This window comes from Channa argus, chromosome 19, assembly GCF_033026475.1.
Source record: "Channa argus isolate prfri chromosome 19, Channa argus male v1.0, whole genome shotgun sequence".
NCBI lineage: Eukaryota > Metazoa > Chordata > Actinopteri > Anabantiformes > Channidae > Channa > Channa argus.
Window position 1 is genome coordinate 12628777 of NC_090215.1, and position 15252 is coordinate 12644028.

Below are 15252 nucleotides of genomic sequence, written 5' to 3' on the forward strand. Positions count from 1 at the left end.
ATTCACACAGTGCCCACAGTACCTGTCCATCAAGCTCTTATAAGTGCTCAGCCCACATGTACTGTATTGCAACCGGTCTGACGAGCCAACACACAACAAACTGCGTTTGCTGTTCTGTCTTCCATTAAGATTTAGTAGCTACGCCTTTGATTGGAATTTCTGCAAACCCACACTGAAAATGCCAAACACTTGCACAAGTGTAAACCTTGATAGTGTTGTACTAAGCTTTTACTCTATATGCATTACTTTAATGTTGTGATTTTAGCATGTATGATTTGGTTTTATTCCGGTTGTTGCCCCAGACTGGTATAGCTCTGCTCCTTATAGCCTACTGTGAGTTGCTGTTTTCCTTTACACGCTAACCCTTTTAACACCACACAATTAGTGCTTTTATTGTATACATGTCTAGAAAGCTTTGTAACTGTCTCAATCTTGACCCCATCACACTGTGTCAGAGTCATCCTTATTGTAATAATTTATTGCTTCATAATTAAATGTACATTTACATTTAGTAATTATTGTTTTTACAAAGTGTAGGCCAAAGTGGAAGTAACACAGTAAAATATTTTTTCTAGGGTGTGGAATACAAAACCTGTTGCCTTTCATATGTGCAGTATTTAAGTAGCATTAGTCATTTGAACTGCTTTTATTGTGCACACAAATGCTTTGCTCGGGCTCTACAACACTGCATGACATTATTTGCTCTGCTTATTATCTTTTCAGTATTTGCACGTGAACAATCAGTTATTATATAGTTTTACAGAAAAGAAATCGCATGGTTAACAGGAACAAAGACACGTGTCATATGATGTGAAGTATGGGGGTTTTATTGTTTTCTGGTCACCTCCAGTAATCTGGCTAATATGGTTCAATGTATCAGGTGAGGGGGAAAGTCAAATGTTTAAATCCTAAATAGAATTTTATCTAAATAGAATACTGCCTGTATAATCCCCTCTGATGTTATTTGTTATATTTATATTTATATATTTATTTATAATTGAACATGTCCCGTAGAGCCACCAATGACGAATGCAAATACAAATACATTGTATGTGTTAGCACACTAATAAATTCGATTTTGATGTGACGGTTGTGCCTGTTGCCTTAGCGACCTTTGGCTGTCGCTATGGTAACCACCGTACACAAACATGGCTGACAGGCAACAAGCAGGTGAAGACTCTCGTAGTAATGGCCCCAGATTTAGTTACAGAATATGTATAAACTGAGTTTTAGGAACGCTACATGTTCATTCTATGCGTTCATAAACTAGGTTCTTAGCGGGTTGACATGTTAACGCTGCGTTGGCTGTTTAAACAATTAGCATTAGGTTGGCTAATGTGACTGGCGCTGGGTCAGCAATGCAGCACGAAACACAAACGGGGCGATTTGACCCGTGTGTTAACAGTCACAGACCGGCCTCTGGGAAATCACAGGTACAGTAACATACACGATTACATTTGCACTCTTAAATTCACAGGAAGGAACCGTTATAAAAATGCCTCGTCTTTGTTGGATTTTAGGACATTTCCCACGTGTTAGCCAACACTTTCAAAGACCTTTACACAAAAGACGTAATTGGGAAAGACACTTTGTCCAACCTCATCAAGACAAAGAATGGACGAAGCAGCTATCATGACAAATACATTGAAGAGCTTCAACTGGTAACTGTAACACTAACACTGAAAAACTGTACTGCATGCTTCACGATTCAGAGTTATTGAAGATGCATTTCAATGAATTAGATCATTATTATTATAATTAATATTATTTTTCTCACCTAGGTCCATTCTGAATACAATCAGTGTATTAAAGAGGCGGATATGCTAGAGAATCATATAATTCTGGCCCGAGCTCGGGCTGCAGCCACAGAAAACCAGGCCTATGAGAGAATGAAAGCAGAAATAGGAGTTAATGATGTTTCTGATTACCAGGGCCTTCTAACTGGTGAGAATGAAACCTTTTAATCAGTTTATGTATAATCTTACACTAATGAAAAGTGCTCTGCTTTATATATTGTTCAAGACAGTACCAAAGTGGCATTATCTTTATTTGATGTTATTTCTTTCAGTCAAATCAGCCTATACCTGTTGTGTAGACAATAATCTTCTCGAAATGAACAACCTGATTTCCCCCCAGGACTACCTACCCACACAAAAACAATGGGTGAAAGCACCAGCAGCAAGTACTTTAGCCAATTTTAACTATATCAAAATTACCTGTTTGTTTGGACCCAATATGTGACTCGCCTTTCTCTTATCAGTAAAATCAAATCCTGCCAAGCAAACCATCGCCTACGCCATGCATGTGTCCCGGGAACCTCAGGATGATGGTTACACACTTATCACCAGATCAGAAAAGGCTGAAAGGTCTGAGTCGCATCCTTGCCTAACTTTTGACTCCAGCTCATATACCTCAAAGAGGAAAACAACTCCCGGGGAGGTGAGAAGGAAATTGCCTAGATCCTTTTAATGAGAAAGTACTAACAAGAGTATTAATTTGCACATTTATAATATTTTGTTGTTTTTTTCTAAATACAATCAAACATGCTCATGAAGACAGTGAAACAAAACACTAAAGCATTAACAATACAAGTTGGATAAGATCATCAACTGAATGTAAAATAGAACATTTTTGTAATTTGGAAACCTTGTATTTCTTTGGAAAGCAGCAAGTTATTGTTACCTAAATGTGCTATAAATAAGGAATGTAAACCATAATTGCACTCTATTAGTTTCAACTTATATGTTTCAGAAGGCAAACCAGACTAAAGCTAGACCAAAGTGGAACGGTGAGCCAAGTGCAAAGGATCGAGCAGATGGTTTGGAGTTACTGCAGAAGCTGAAAGATAGACACAGCTTCCTACGTAACCCTCGTTTCCTTCCACCAAATGCACAACAGGGTGGCACATCCCTAATCCAGCTGAGGCCCAAAGTGGTGAAGACAGAGCAGGAGGGGAACAAAATGGTAGAGCAAAGGTACCTGCATTATGCTGAGTACAAAGGGCCTTATTATAATTTCACTAGTAAATATAATTTGTCATGTGGCTGCAAATTTGAGGAAGACATGTTGATTTAAAGGGTCAGATATGGAAACCTTTTGTGTTATAGTAGACTAAATGCAATAGGTCGGGGTCAGACAATCCCTCTTCAATATTTACTGCAAACACGAAAGCACTTTACCTCAGTGTAAACAGCGTTGGACCTTTTGTGCCAAAGCACAGATGTGTAAATTGAGACTCTGGACATTATGTAATTCCATATGCGGTATATTGAAGTAGCTCTGCCTGGTGTTGTGCCCTTGAATTATATTAATAATGATTTTGTAATGTGAAAATTACACTAATGATATTACAAACAAAACACACCAAAGCCTTTAACATTGGTGGCTATTTACTGTGGGTAGAAACACTTTGTGCCAACATTGAATCTGCTCATGACACATCTTCTTTTCATATACAAAACAGACAGAAGAAAACCGTGTCAGTTTTTTACGATCAGACTGTCAAAATATGACTGGATACTTTATTAACACAGAAACTGAGAGTCTAAGCAAATTGGAGGTAAATAGAAAAATAGATAGAATGAGGCTATCTGAGTATAAAACAAGCTATTTCCTGTCGGGAGAGCCAAATATTGGTTAAAAATATAAGCTAACCCATATTTGCCTGTGGATATCAACCCTATTAAACATTAATTCTGGGATGATACAGTATACTATCTGAAGGCTGTTTTCTGGTACATGAATTACTTTAAAACTTGAATTTTTCTACTGTGAGTCAGCACTTTTGGTTTTACTCTACTGTATGTTTAAACACAAGTTTGGACACTATTTTGATTAATACTTATGCACATGTGCATAAGGGTCGACAAGCAGATTTACTAGTTCATGAAGGCTGGCTGTAGGGTCTTGGTTTGATTTGCTCTTTAACAGAAAGCAAAAGGAGAATATTGTCTTTGTCAGCTGAACAGAAATTAAGAAAATGCTTTGGTTTTTAGTTTATTGCTAGACACTTGTTGTCCACTTCCATTGAAGCGGTTTCTATTAAGAAACTAAGGTGTTGTATTTGTGCTCTTTTTATCTAACAGCTCAATTGATGATCCTGTCCCAATCTTCCTAGCACAGCCATCAGTAGTAATCTTTACTGACTACAGTGTGGGGCATGTTTATGAAGTAAGTTTTAGTGACTTTAATTTACCAAGGAAAATTTCAGGACAAACGTTCAGCATGTGTTACTATGAGAAGATCCACAGTAACATGTTCTGTCCTGTCTTAGACAACGCTGGAGCTTAAAAACTTGACTTCCTCAAGCCGTCATGTCAGAGTCATCCCTCCTACAACTCCTTACTTCTCTATTGGCCTGGGTAAGCTCTTCTTATTGTTCTGATTATATACCTGTGCCCTGTGGTTCTGAGGAAACACTGTCAGTGACTGTATCCAAAGGTATTCCAGGAAGTTTTGACAAATCAAATCATTCATCTCTGGTATGCAGTTTGTGGTTTGGGGTATTTCAGTGTGCTTTATTTTTATTATTATTAGCACCACCTATTGGATCCAACAAAGATAAATTGCATTGAAGAGTCCCACCTCTTGGCCACTGACCGCTGGGATCAGCTCTAGCACCTCCACACCCCTTACAAAGAAAAAGCAGTTAATATAATATTAAAAAAAATAATAATTTGTAACCTATGTTGATGATTATGTGGTCGTGTTTTTTCAGGGAGATTCCCTGGAGAGGGTGGAGTTGTTGCTCCTGGGATGGGTTGTAAGTACATAGTGCGCTTTGCTCCAGACTCCCTGGCTGATTATGAGGACTTCATAGTGGTGGAGACACAGACCGAACACCTGTTTGTGGTGCCCATCATAGCCCAGCGGCCCCCTCCAATACTTACTAGTGAGTCTCAGTAGCATGGTAGGTTGCAATCTCAACAATGGACTGTATTTGGACATGTGTTTTTAAAATGTTTCCCCTCATCATTGCACAGTACCAAGAGTTCTGGACTGTGGTTATTGTCTGATTGGAGGAGTGAAGTTTGTGGAATTCCTATGCCAAAATGTTGGTCTCAGCACTGGGACTTTCTGCATTATCCCCAAGAACCAGTGGCCGGCTTCCAGCCTCAGGGTAAGAGCTAGATGACACAATATCTAAAACACAGTAAGTGTATTAGTAACTTTTACTATAAAGAACAGTGGCATGTGTTTCTTTCTTTTCTTTGTATAGTCTGCATCCAGAACTTGCTTTTCTGAGCAGCCACCCTTTGCAGTCAGCCCTTCTCTTTTTATGCTGCAGCCAGGAGAAGCCACAGTGGTTGAAGTGAGTCAGTTTTGAAGGAAAATTTTGGCTAAATGCAAACTATTATACGGTATTTCGTTGCAGTACTTTATTAACATGTTTTATTTGATATTATGTGCATATATATTTTATTCTAAAAATAAAGTTAGACCAGGAAGCATGGGGTGTAATGGCTAGTGCTGCCGCCTCACGGCTAGAAACTCCCTGGTTCCAATTAACTGGCCGGCTGTGGCCGTGTAGCTGTGTGTGGAGTTTGCATGTTCTCTCCATGGTTGCATGGATCTTCTCCGGGTAGAGTCCAAACACATGAATGTTAGGTTAATTGGTGACTCTAAATTGCCTCTAGGTGTGAATATGAATGTGAATGGTTGTCTGTCTTTGTATATTTCTCTGTGTTGGCCCTGAGATAGACTGGCGATCCATGTAGCAAGCACATTGTCTCTTGCAGCTTGAGTTAGGCTCCAGCCCCCCACAACCCAAAGAGGATAAGCGGTTAAAAATAATGGCTGGATAAATAAAGTGGGATTAGTTAGAGCGATTAAACTATTTCTCGCATCATTCCTATTTTTTGAGACAGGAGTTTCACTTATATGCTGCTCTCTGCATGTTGCAGACTTGCATAGTATTTTGTGTGTTTGCAGGTGGTCTTCTTCCCCACTACTGCTGAAAAGAGCTGCCAAGCATTTACTGTTGTCTGTGACAACTGCCAAGTAAAAGACATTTTGATTGAAGGTGATTTTTTTTTAACAGTTTTTGCTTTATTTGCTTACAATCATTTATGCTTTAAGTTAAAAGGTAAATGTCTTTGGATGTCGGTCCCACTTCTCTGTGACATGTATGTGTTTTTTCAGGTGAAGGCCAACTGATTGCTCTTGAGCTTGTGTCTGTATCTGGGGAGATACTGCCTCCTGTAATTGGAGAAGTACGTGACCTTACTGCGGAGCATTTTGTGCGTTTCCGCCCATGCAACCCTCACTCTGTGCAACAGAAAAAAATAATTATTCGAAACAATGTGTAAGTTTCCCGTCTTTCAGTATATATTCACTACAAAGCCAACATGGGGACCAGCATCTTTAGTCAGTTTTAAGTCTCCAGAGTGTGAGTAATATGTAAACACAAGTAAAGTTAAGTAGAAATACCACTCTAACACAGGGGCTCTGACCTTTCAGATCCAGTGTTGTTATGGTTATAGTCCCATTGTAAAATATTCAGACCCTTTCACATTTGGCACATTTTTCCATGTCTGTGAATTTATCCTAAAAGTATTCAGACCCTTTTACATTGCAGTAAAATCTACAAAAAGTGAAAGCATCTAAATACCTTTGGATAGGACTGTTGTGCTGATTGTGCTGATGTGCTGTTGCTTTTTAAGCCCCAAACAAAGAAGTGTTTAATTTAGGCATTGTTTACATATGCATCATTACATATGCAGTAAGCATTACATATCTTTTTCTCTGTCTCTGGGGATGAAGCCACTTGGAGTTACCTTTTCACTGGCAGATTATGAAGCCCAACCTGCACCCTCTGCTTCCTGGGGAAACCCTGGAGCCCTCCCATATCCAGTTCCACCTGGCCACAGATGATGTTTTTCGTGTCAGCCCCGTAACAGGCTTTCTGGCCCCCTGCCAGGACCATGAGTTCATATTTACTTGGTATCCCAAAGAGGTACAAAGTTCTGCTTAAAGAATGTTGTATTACTTGAAATATTCAGTTTTGGAGCTACATTTCTTTCATGTATGGTTCTAAATGTTTTCTGAAGATAGTGGACTACCACAGTGTTTATCACTTAGTCCTGAGGGATGTCCCACAGATGCCACCAGATCCGAGTGAAAAAAGGTAAAGTTCTTTGTGTGTATAGTGGTGGAGGTCTATATACTGTAAATATTAAAACATAAGAATAACAGCTCAAGGTCATCACATACAAAGGAATCTTGTTTTAAACCAGTTTACGAAACAGAAGCCTTTTTGTCTTTAACAAAGTTTTGTATTGTGTCTCTGTGTGTGGGAAAATCTAGCATCCTTCAGCCTGTGCGCACAGGCTCCAAGGTGAATGATGTCATTAGCATGGAGATAGAGGTCAAGGGGTCAACAGTACCATACCAGGTCCTACTGGAGCCTTATGCTATTGTTATCCCTGCAGAGATTTTTATTTGCACAACCACTCGCAGGCAGTTTAAGGTATTTAAGTCAATGTTGGAATTTATGTTACTATCAAATGATTTTGTGACAGTATTACATTAATACATTTTCTGTGTATTTTGTATCTGTGTAACAGATGTGGAACCACAGCAAGACTTTCATCTTTTTCCAGTGGGACAGGAAGACCAGCCAGAGCTGTGTAATAGAAGTGGAGCCCTCTACTGGCAGGATAGGTGATTCATAAAATAGAATCTAATATGATTACGATAAAAGGTCCATTTGAATTTGTGCATTGTAAATTATAAACAGCATTCCATGTAGTCAATATTTTATGAACTGACTGTTTTGTGTCCAGAGGAGAATGAGTGCTTTGATTTTGATCTAATCGTGACTGGAGTGAAACCAGAGAGAGTTGTGACCAGTCTGGTTTGTCACATAGAGCACCACCATGAGCCTGTCACCTTGGTTGTGGAAGTCTCCTTTAAGGTGAAAATCTTTAATTCCACAGTGGCTTTTTTTCTTGTCATTCATAATATGTCTGTAAGCTTTTTTTGCTCATTATATGACTTTGGATAGGGTCCTATAGTCAACTTGAATGTGCCCGGTGTGGACTTTGGGCTCATGAGGCTCGGGGAGCAGAGCCAGACCACACTGCTCCTTAATAACTGCACCCAGCTCGAGGCCTCCTGGACACTGGAGGAAAAGGTTAAAGGTCAACAGGACAATGAAGACACACAGGTACAGGATAATTTTGCAGAAAAGAAAATGTGGCAGTGTGGTGTTTTCAGCACGCAACTTCTCTTATACCGTTGTCTGTATTGGTGCTTAGATATTAATACAGCCATGCAGAGGTGTGCTCCCCCCCTCGGGCTCTTGCAGTGTCAATGTACTCTTTAGACCACGTTTCTGCCAAATATGTGAAACAGAGCTGGAGCTGATGGTTGAAAATGGAACAGGATGGTAAGGATGCAATGTTAGATAAAACTTTGTGGCTTTCCTTCTTAAGATTTATTGTAAGCTATATATTTCTTCTAGAAGACATAGCAAAAGGGGCCCAGGCTTTGACAACATTACAGAGCATTAATGTGTCTCATTGACAAAAGTAGCTCTAATCTGTTTATTTCCTGCAGTCACCTGTCAGTGCGAGCGGATGTGCAATCTCCTAAAGTGTGTCTGCTAAACTGTCAGCTGCTCCTCTCTGAACCTTACGTTGGGATTCCTGCCAGGGGCACTGTTACACTTTTTAACCAGACCCTGCTGCCTTCACACTTCAGATGGATGGTAGGCTTCACTACTTTGTTCTGCCAATTTAATACTCTTTTTTTTAGATTACATTGACTAAAATAAGATTTTTAACACAATTATTACTTGTGTCATTTCCCCCCCGCCAGGCTCAGTTACAGGGTACACAGGCTTCACAATGCACTGCCAGTTTCGATCCATCATCAGGCACTTTGGCACCTAAAGCCAGCATGGAGATCACAGTTAATTTTACCTCTCACACTAATGTAAGTACCAGTCCACAACACAAGTTGTTAACAGCACTAAATTAACAATATAAAACCAAAGAGACAAATGTCAGGTGAGTATAAATGTGTTTACTCTATGTTAGGTACAGTGTCGTTTGATATTTCATGATTAATTTTTCCATTTTTCTTTCTGCCCAGGTCGAGGTGACTGACATGGCTGCTCTCTGTGAGGTCCAGGGGATGGATTCTCCTCTTGTCCTTAGTATTTTGGCTTCCAAACCCAAGAAACTCAGTGTGTCCTACTCGCTGCCCAGTGACTGGTAGTTACTTTGACTTTGTAGCTAACTGCTAAATCAGCTCCATATCAAGCGTTTAAGCAGCATATCTCACAGACTGACCCACTACCCTACAAAATATCACTGCTCTGTCTTTCTTGTAGCTCTGCCTTAGATGATGAGAGATCTCTGGTGCTCAACTTCGGAGATGATGTTGTTTTAAAAAGACCTGTTACAAGGCAGTTACTGATAACCAATCAAACAGCTGTCACAGCCCCTTTCACCATAAACGCAGAGTATTTTACCTGCCACCCTGCAAAGCCAAACAACCAGTCAGAGAAAAGGTAAAGCAGCTAGCTCACTGACATAAATAATGCATCAAAAATAGCTTTACTCCACTGTTGATTTGACATGGGCTGCATCTTAATCATAGATTCACATATGTCAAGAAGCCGCTTCACTCTGTTCAAGCAAAGAAAGTAGAAGAAAAAGCACATGAAGGTATGCTGTTTGTTCGTATTAGTGTACACTTTGAGAATAAAGCAGATTGAGCCTCACTAAAGTACACTACATTATGTCCGTATCTGCAGAGTTAGTGAGCAGCCTGCTTGCTTATGGAAAAGGTGCAGCCTTCTTCGTACTGCCACACACAGGGATGCTGGGACCATTTCAGACCCAGACTGTGGAAGTGACTGCCTACACCGACATGTGGGGGGAATACAGAGATCATCTTATATGCAATGTATGCTGTGCAAAGATTCAACGTCTATTTCATTAGTAGTAGAAATTACATTTCCCAGCAATATAACAATACTCAGTTTGCACATACATTATGTTTTCTGTTCATTTTGTTGTAGGGCAATGAATAACAAAGTGTAATTTTCTGCAGGTGGGGGACCTCGACCCCACACTCATCCCAATGCAGATGACAGTCAAAGGCTGTCCTCTCTACTTCCAGATGATGGGCCCACAACCAAATAACCAGCACCAGGGGCCAACCATTCAGTCTGTATTATTATCAAATTCTCCCACTGTTATGTGTACACATTTGATGGTTTTAGAATTTTCACAGATTTTTGTTTTTTCCATTATTAGGTTTGGAATGCATGTGTCTGGAGGTGACACAGTGTCTCGATCTCTTCGCATTAACAATCCCACCATGTTTGGTAAGAGTAAGCATCAAACATCCTGGGGGGACTTCACATTGCTTTTTTTGTAGATAAACATATTATTGACCTTTCAAATTCTAACAAATTTATTAAAACACTGGTTCATTAATTGGTTTGACTCCTAATTCATTAATTCAACTTTATTTATATAGCGCCAATTTACAACAAAGTCATCTCAAGGCACTTTACAGAATAAAGTCCAGACTACACAAGTATGTAGAAGTAACCCAACAAATCCCCCTTGAGCAAGCCCTAAGCAACAGTGGAGAGGAAAAACTCCCTTTAATGGGAGAAACCTCCAGCAGAACCAGGCTCAGGGTGGGCGGCCATCTGCCTTGACCGGTTGGGGTGAGTGGAAAGTGGAGAAAGAAAAGAAAAGAGCAACGAAAAGCAACAACAAAACAACAACAAAAAGCAACAACAACAAAAAAAAAGCAACAACAAAGCACTGTACAGGTTGTAGGACACAGAATTAATGGCATACAGTGGTGACAAATAAATGTATAGAGAAAAGCTAGTTAGGGTTGAGTGAGGATTATTAACTATAAGCTTTATCAAAAAGGAAAGTTTTAAGCCTAGTCTTAAAAGTAGAGAGGGTGTCTGCTCCCCGAATTTGGATTGGAAGCTGGTTCCACAGGAGAGGAGCTTGATAGCTAAAGGCTCTGCCTCCCATTCTACTTTTGCAAACTCTGGGAACCACAAGTAGGCCAGTATTTTGGGATCGAAGTGGTCTAATCGGGCGATACAGGACTATGAGATCTTTTAAATATGATGGAGCTTGACCATTAAGAGCTTTGTATGTAAGAAGCAGGGTTTTGAACTCTATTCTAAATTTTATGGGAAGCCAATGAAGAGAAGCTAGTGAAGGTGAAATATGATCTCTCTTTCCTAATCCAGTCAGCACTCTTGCTGCAGCATTTTGGATTAATTGAAGGCTTTTTAGAGAGTTATCAGGACACCCCAGAAGTAGGGAATTACAGTAGTCCAACCTAGAAGTAACAAACGCATGGACCAGTTTTTCGGCATCACTTTGAGACAGGATGCTTCTAATTTTAGCAATGTTCCGTAGGTGGAAGAAGGCTGTTCTAGAGATTTGTCTTATATGTGACGTAAACGCCAATTAGAACGCCATTAGAAGAAAATACAAAGTCGAAGAGTTCAAATTGTTCTGAATGAAAGTTTATATATAATAGACATGACCGTCATGTCTATTGGCTTTAAGATTTTTTTAAGTTTTTTTTTGCCGAGGTAGAATGATTGTGCAATACAGTCTTTAATAAAAGAAAGCCCCAAGAATTTAGTGCACAAGGGTTTAATTCATTTAATTTAATTGATTTCATTTTAAATTATTCAAATATCCAGTTAGATTAATAATTCAATGGTGCACAAATAAAAAAGCAGCTGCAGATTTCACGATCATTAGTTCAAACAGTGAGTGAATATTAGATACATATACTGTACAAGTATAGCCGTTTTCCAAGGTCTGGAAGAAGTATAAAAGTCCATCGCTCAACTGACAGGACTTTGGTTCAGATGGTCAGGAACACAGTGTGATTACTGCTGGAACACAGTCACTGCATTTCTGTGCATTAAAAGACATTCAACTAAATGTTAAGTGTTACTGGACCATATTGATGTCAAAAAAACCCCATTAAATTAAATCCTCTCCACCAAAATCTCCCAAACCAAAAATTTCATTCGTTAAAGACATATGTTGTTCGATCATACTGCCTAAGCAAAGAAACAAGTTAAATAAAGCCTAGCGTTGCCATAACAATCATGTCAGTAAAGAGTCCATATGAACATATGCAACTGTATGTTATATATTTTGTTATCGGCACAAAAGCAGCCAAATGTTTTTTGTCCTTGGGGTTAATTAAGTTATCTAATATAAATTCTTAATTGCTGTCAGATATCCGTATGGACTGGGAGACGTATAATGTAGATCAGAATGACCGTAAGCTAGTGGATGTTGTGGTGGCGTATGGAGACGCCTTTCCAGTCAAAGATGCTGATGGCAATGAGGTGATTGGTGGAGCATTACAACTTTCTGATAGGAACATTCAAACAGTCTGGGAAGGAAATAAGACCCCAGTCTCCAAGGGATCAAGTGCCTCCCTCAAAAGCATGAGCGTAAGTTTTACACACAACATAACAAACATAAACTTGAATGAGTGGATCCACATGAATGGAAAATGTATTATTTCACTTGCTTAAATGTCTTACTACTGATTTCAGGTTGCAGAAGAGGAGGAATATATAAGTGAGGATGGTTATGAGAAAGAGCAAACCTGTCTTTATCCCATTCCTGCAACAAAGAAACTCTTTTCTGTGTACATTCGACCCCATGTTGGCAACCTCTCAGATTACCCTTATTGCATCACACCTCAGCAGATTGTATGTTGCTAAAATTTTAAACATGCATTTTATCAACATCGCATGACATCACATTTTCTTTCATCTTACCTACTGAGTTTTTATTCCCTGTTGCATATTTCAAGGTCATTCCAGCAAAGAGCAGTGGCACAATCTATGTGTCTTTCACTCCTTTAACCCTTTCTGGGTCAGCTTGTGAGTCCAGATGTGTGGGACTGGCTCTGGGCTTCTTGAGTCTAGACTCCGAGGTAACATGCTAAATACATAAACAGTGAGTTTCAATATCAAATCCTGGAAAGGAGTATATAACTCTGATGCAACTTAAATTCACTTATCGTTCTGTTTTGTGTGTTTCCAGGTGGCCGTCTGTGTTCCAAGTAAAGTTACAAGAGCTCAGGGTTTGGATTTGGAGCCTGTCAGAGTGGATCTACTAGCAGCTGTTAAACCTGCAGTGTAAGCAATTACAATCATACTATTTATGATCCTCAAACCCCAGATGCATCCAGCTCAATTTATGTTCCCTAAATTAATCAGCTGAGGCTTGGCATAAGCTGCTCAGAGGTGGTCTGATAAAGTTGCATATCTTTCTCTTGGCTCCCTGTTGCTGCAGACTGCTAGTGCAGATGGAGGATGATGACGGGGTGCTTGAGTTCCATGCCTCAGCTGGAGATTTACTGAAAGCACAGTCACTAAAGGAGGTCAGTCCAAGAAATACACGGTACTAATTAAACTCCTATGATATACTGAAGTGAGCAAAAGAGATAGCAGTCATTTTTCTGCTTTGATCTACAGGTGGTAGTGCAAGAGTTTGACATCACACAGAGTCTTAGGCTGAAAAACACCTTAGAGGTACCCCTACACTTCAGACTGGGGACTCAGCCTCCATTTATAGTTCTCAAGCCCCAGCTTCGAGCACAGACGAGCACTTCCACTAGCCCACCTAGTGGTGACAGTTCATCTTTGGTGCTTCCACCACAACACAGCATGCAGGTGTGATGGAAGGAAAGGAAAACAGGCACTTGTGATGAGGATTTTAAAAAAATACAGTAGCACAGTTTTGATCTAAAGTATGTTCTTCCTTGTTATCCTTTAAGAGAAGTTCTTTTCAATTTCTGTAAATGTTAGGTAAAAGTGGCCTTTCACTGCTCCCTTTCTCTTCTGGACCATGTTGACCGGACAGATGAGGATGGCCCTCCTGGGGTGATGCTGATCCACGGTGCAAATGGGCATCGGAAGCTGAGGTTTCAGCAAGACCTCCTGATTCATTACAGCAATAACAGCCTGCAGGTGAGAGACCAGTGAATCTAAATGGGAATAAAACTGTGAGAAAGATTCAAAGTTATCAATGTTGTTTTTTTTTCATGACTTCTTTGCTCTGTACAGACAGTGCCTCTCCGTGCCCATTTGGACCTCGCTACACTGGGACTCTCGCGTGACAGTGTTAACTTTGGGTTCTGCTACGTGGGGCAGACACAGACAGTTGAAGTAAACCTCTACAGTCACGGAGCCCAAACATACTGGAAATCCATTATAGGTAACCACAAGCTCATTTTCTGTAAGTTCCTGGTAGACATTTTAGTGATGTTACTGTATATTGAATTATTATAATGATAGGAAAAGTGGTTATGTTTGGAACCCTGACTGTAATGTCACAACAAAAAAAAAAGTCTAAAGTACTGTATATCCCCTACGGGTCATATTGACCTTTTTGCACCTGTGTGTTTCACCATTTGTAGAGTCAAATGAAGGAGACTCCCATGTGTTCAGTGTTACGCCAGACTTTGGGCTTCTGCGGTTCAAAGAGCTCAGTGTCAGCAGCTGCAGCAAGTCTCTACAGATTAGGTTCACTCCCAGGTAATGAAACACAGACCACTAATACAGTGTTTTTGCAGTGATTGTAAAACATGTATACAGTGAAGACATAAAATAATACCATTATTGCCACTGCATCACAAAAAATACCGAAGTTTCAGATGTCCTCAATCTGTTTTAGTGAGGACAGAGAGTTCAGAGCCATGGTTGTGATACAGTGTGCCCTGGAGAAGACCCCCATTACTCTTCAGCTCCAGGGAACAGGATCCTTTGATGAAATGTACCGGTCTAACTAGTTTTCCCAATGTCATACTATAAATCAACATGTTTGTAGAATTTACAGTACTTAAATAAATGTACAGAACAACTAGCTATGTGTCATTTTAATCATTTGTAACAGTACAATAGGGCTTTTATATACCAGTAAATTCCTGATTTGTCTTTACTGGTCCTCTTTCAAGAAAGACATTATGGTAAATACAGCAGTTTTATGTTTTGATATATACTGCACATAATACACAGTAGATTTTTGTAAAAACCTTTATGAATTACAGTGTCTCACATTCGACTTGATTACACATTAATGAAAGATCGATGCAGTTAAAGTGTTGATAAAAGGTATTACCACCTGTGACACATACGTGAATATAATGGTCATTGAAACTGCACCAAATTGCCAACAGTTCATCCAGAATCTCTTCAAAATGATAGTGCTCTTTGTA

At 39.6% G+C, this 15252-nt stretch overlaps 1 protein-coding gene across 1 annotated transcript; it reads left to right on the top strand.

The window, feature by feature from the left end:
- Positions 1 to 50: 50 nt before the first annotated feature.
- Positions 51 to 14892, top strand: dlec1 (DLEC1 cilia and flagella associated protein). Its single transcript, XM_067486081.1, has 38 exons — positions 51 to 1433; positions 1521 to 1661; positions 1782 to 1944; positions 2069 to 2182; positions 2261 to 2439; positions 2752 to 2975; positions 4086 to 4170; positions 4274 to 4361; positions 4718 to 4891; positions 4983 to 5119; positions 5219 to 5311; positions 5932 to 6022; positions 6142 to 6304; positions 6763 to 6955; positions 7050 to 7126; positions 7306 to 7468; positions 7566 to 7662; positions 7785 to 7915; positions 8006 to 8167; positions 8259 to 8389; positions 8560 to 8710; positions 8821 to 8937; positions 9097 to 9218; positions 9338 to 9517; positions 9607 to 9674; positions 9764 to 9915; positions 10063 to 10178; positions 10269 to 10339; positions 12255 to 12475; positions 12581 to 12739; positions 12844 to 12966; positions 13077 to 13171; positions 13329 to 13416; positions 13511 to 13708; positions 13844 to 14005; positions 14102 to 14252; positions 14455 to 14572; positions 14712 to 14892. Exons 1-38 carry the CDS (start codon positions 1359 to 1361, stop codon positions 14824 to 14826), a joined length of 5088 nt encoding a protein of 1695 aa, XP_067342182.1. The 5' UTR covers positions 51 to 1358; the 3' UTR covers positions 14827 to 14892.
- Positions 14893 to 15252: the final 360 nt, after the last annotated feature.

Bases quoted from the DNA above. Each gene is read 5' to 3' on its own strand.
- dlec1 (XM_067486081.1), top strand. From the start codon at position 1,359: ATGCAGCACGAAACACAAACGGGGCGATTTGACCCGTGTGTTAACAGT. The intron at 2,976-4,085 runs GTACCTGCATTA...TTTATCTAACAG, and splicing joins AACAAAATGGTAGAGCAAAG to CTCAATTGATGATCCTGTCC. The intron at 6,023-6,141 runs GTGATTTTTTTT...GTGTTTTTTCAG, and splicing joins AAAAGACATTTTGATTGAAG to GTGAAGGCCAACTGATTGCT.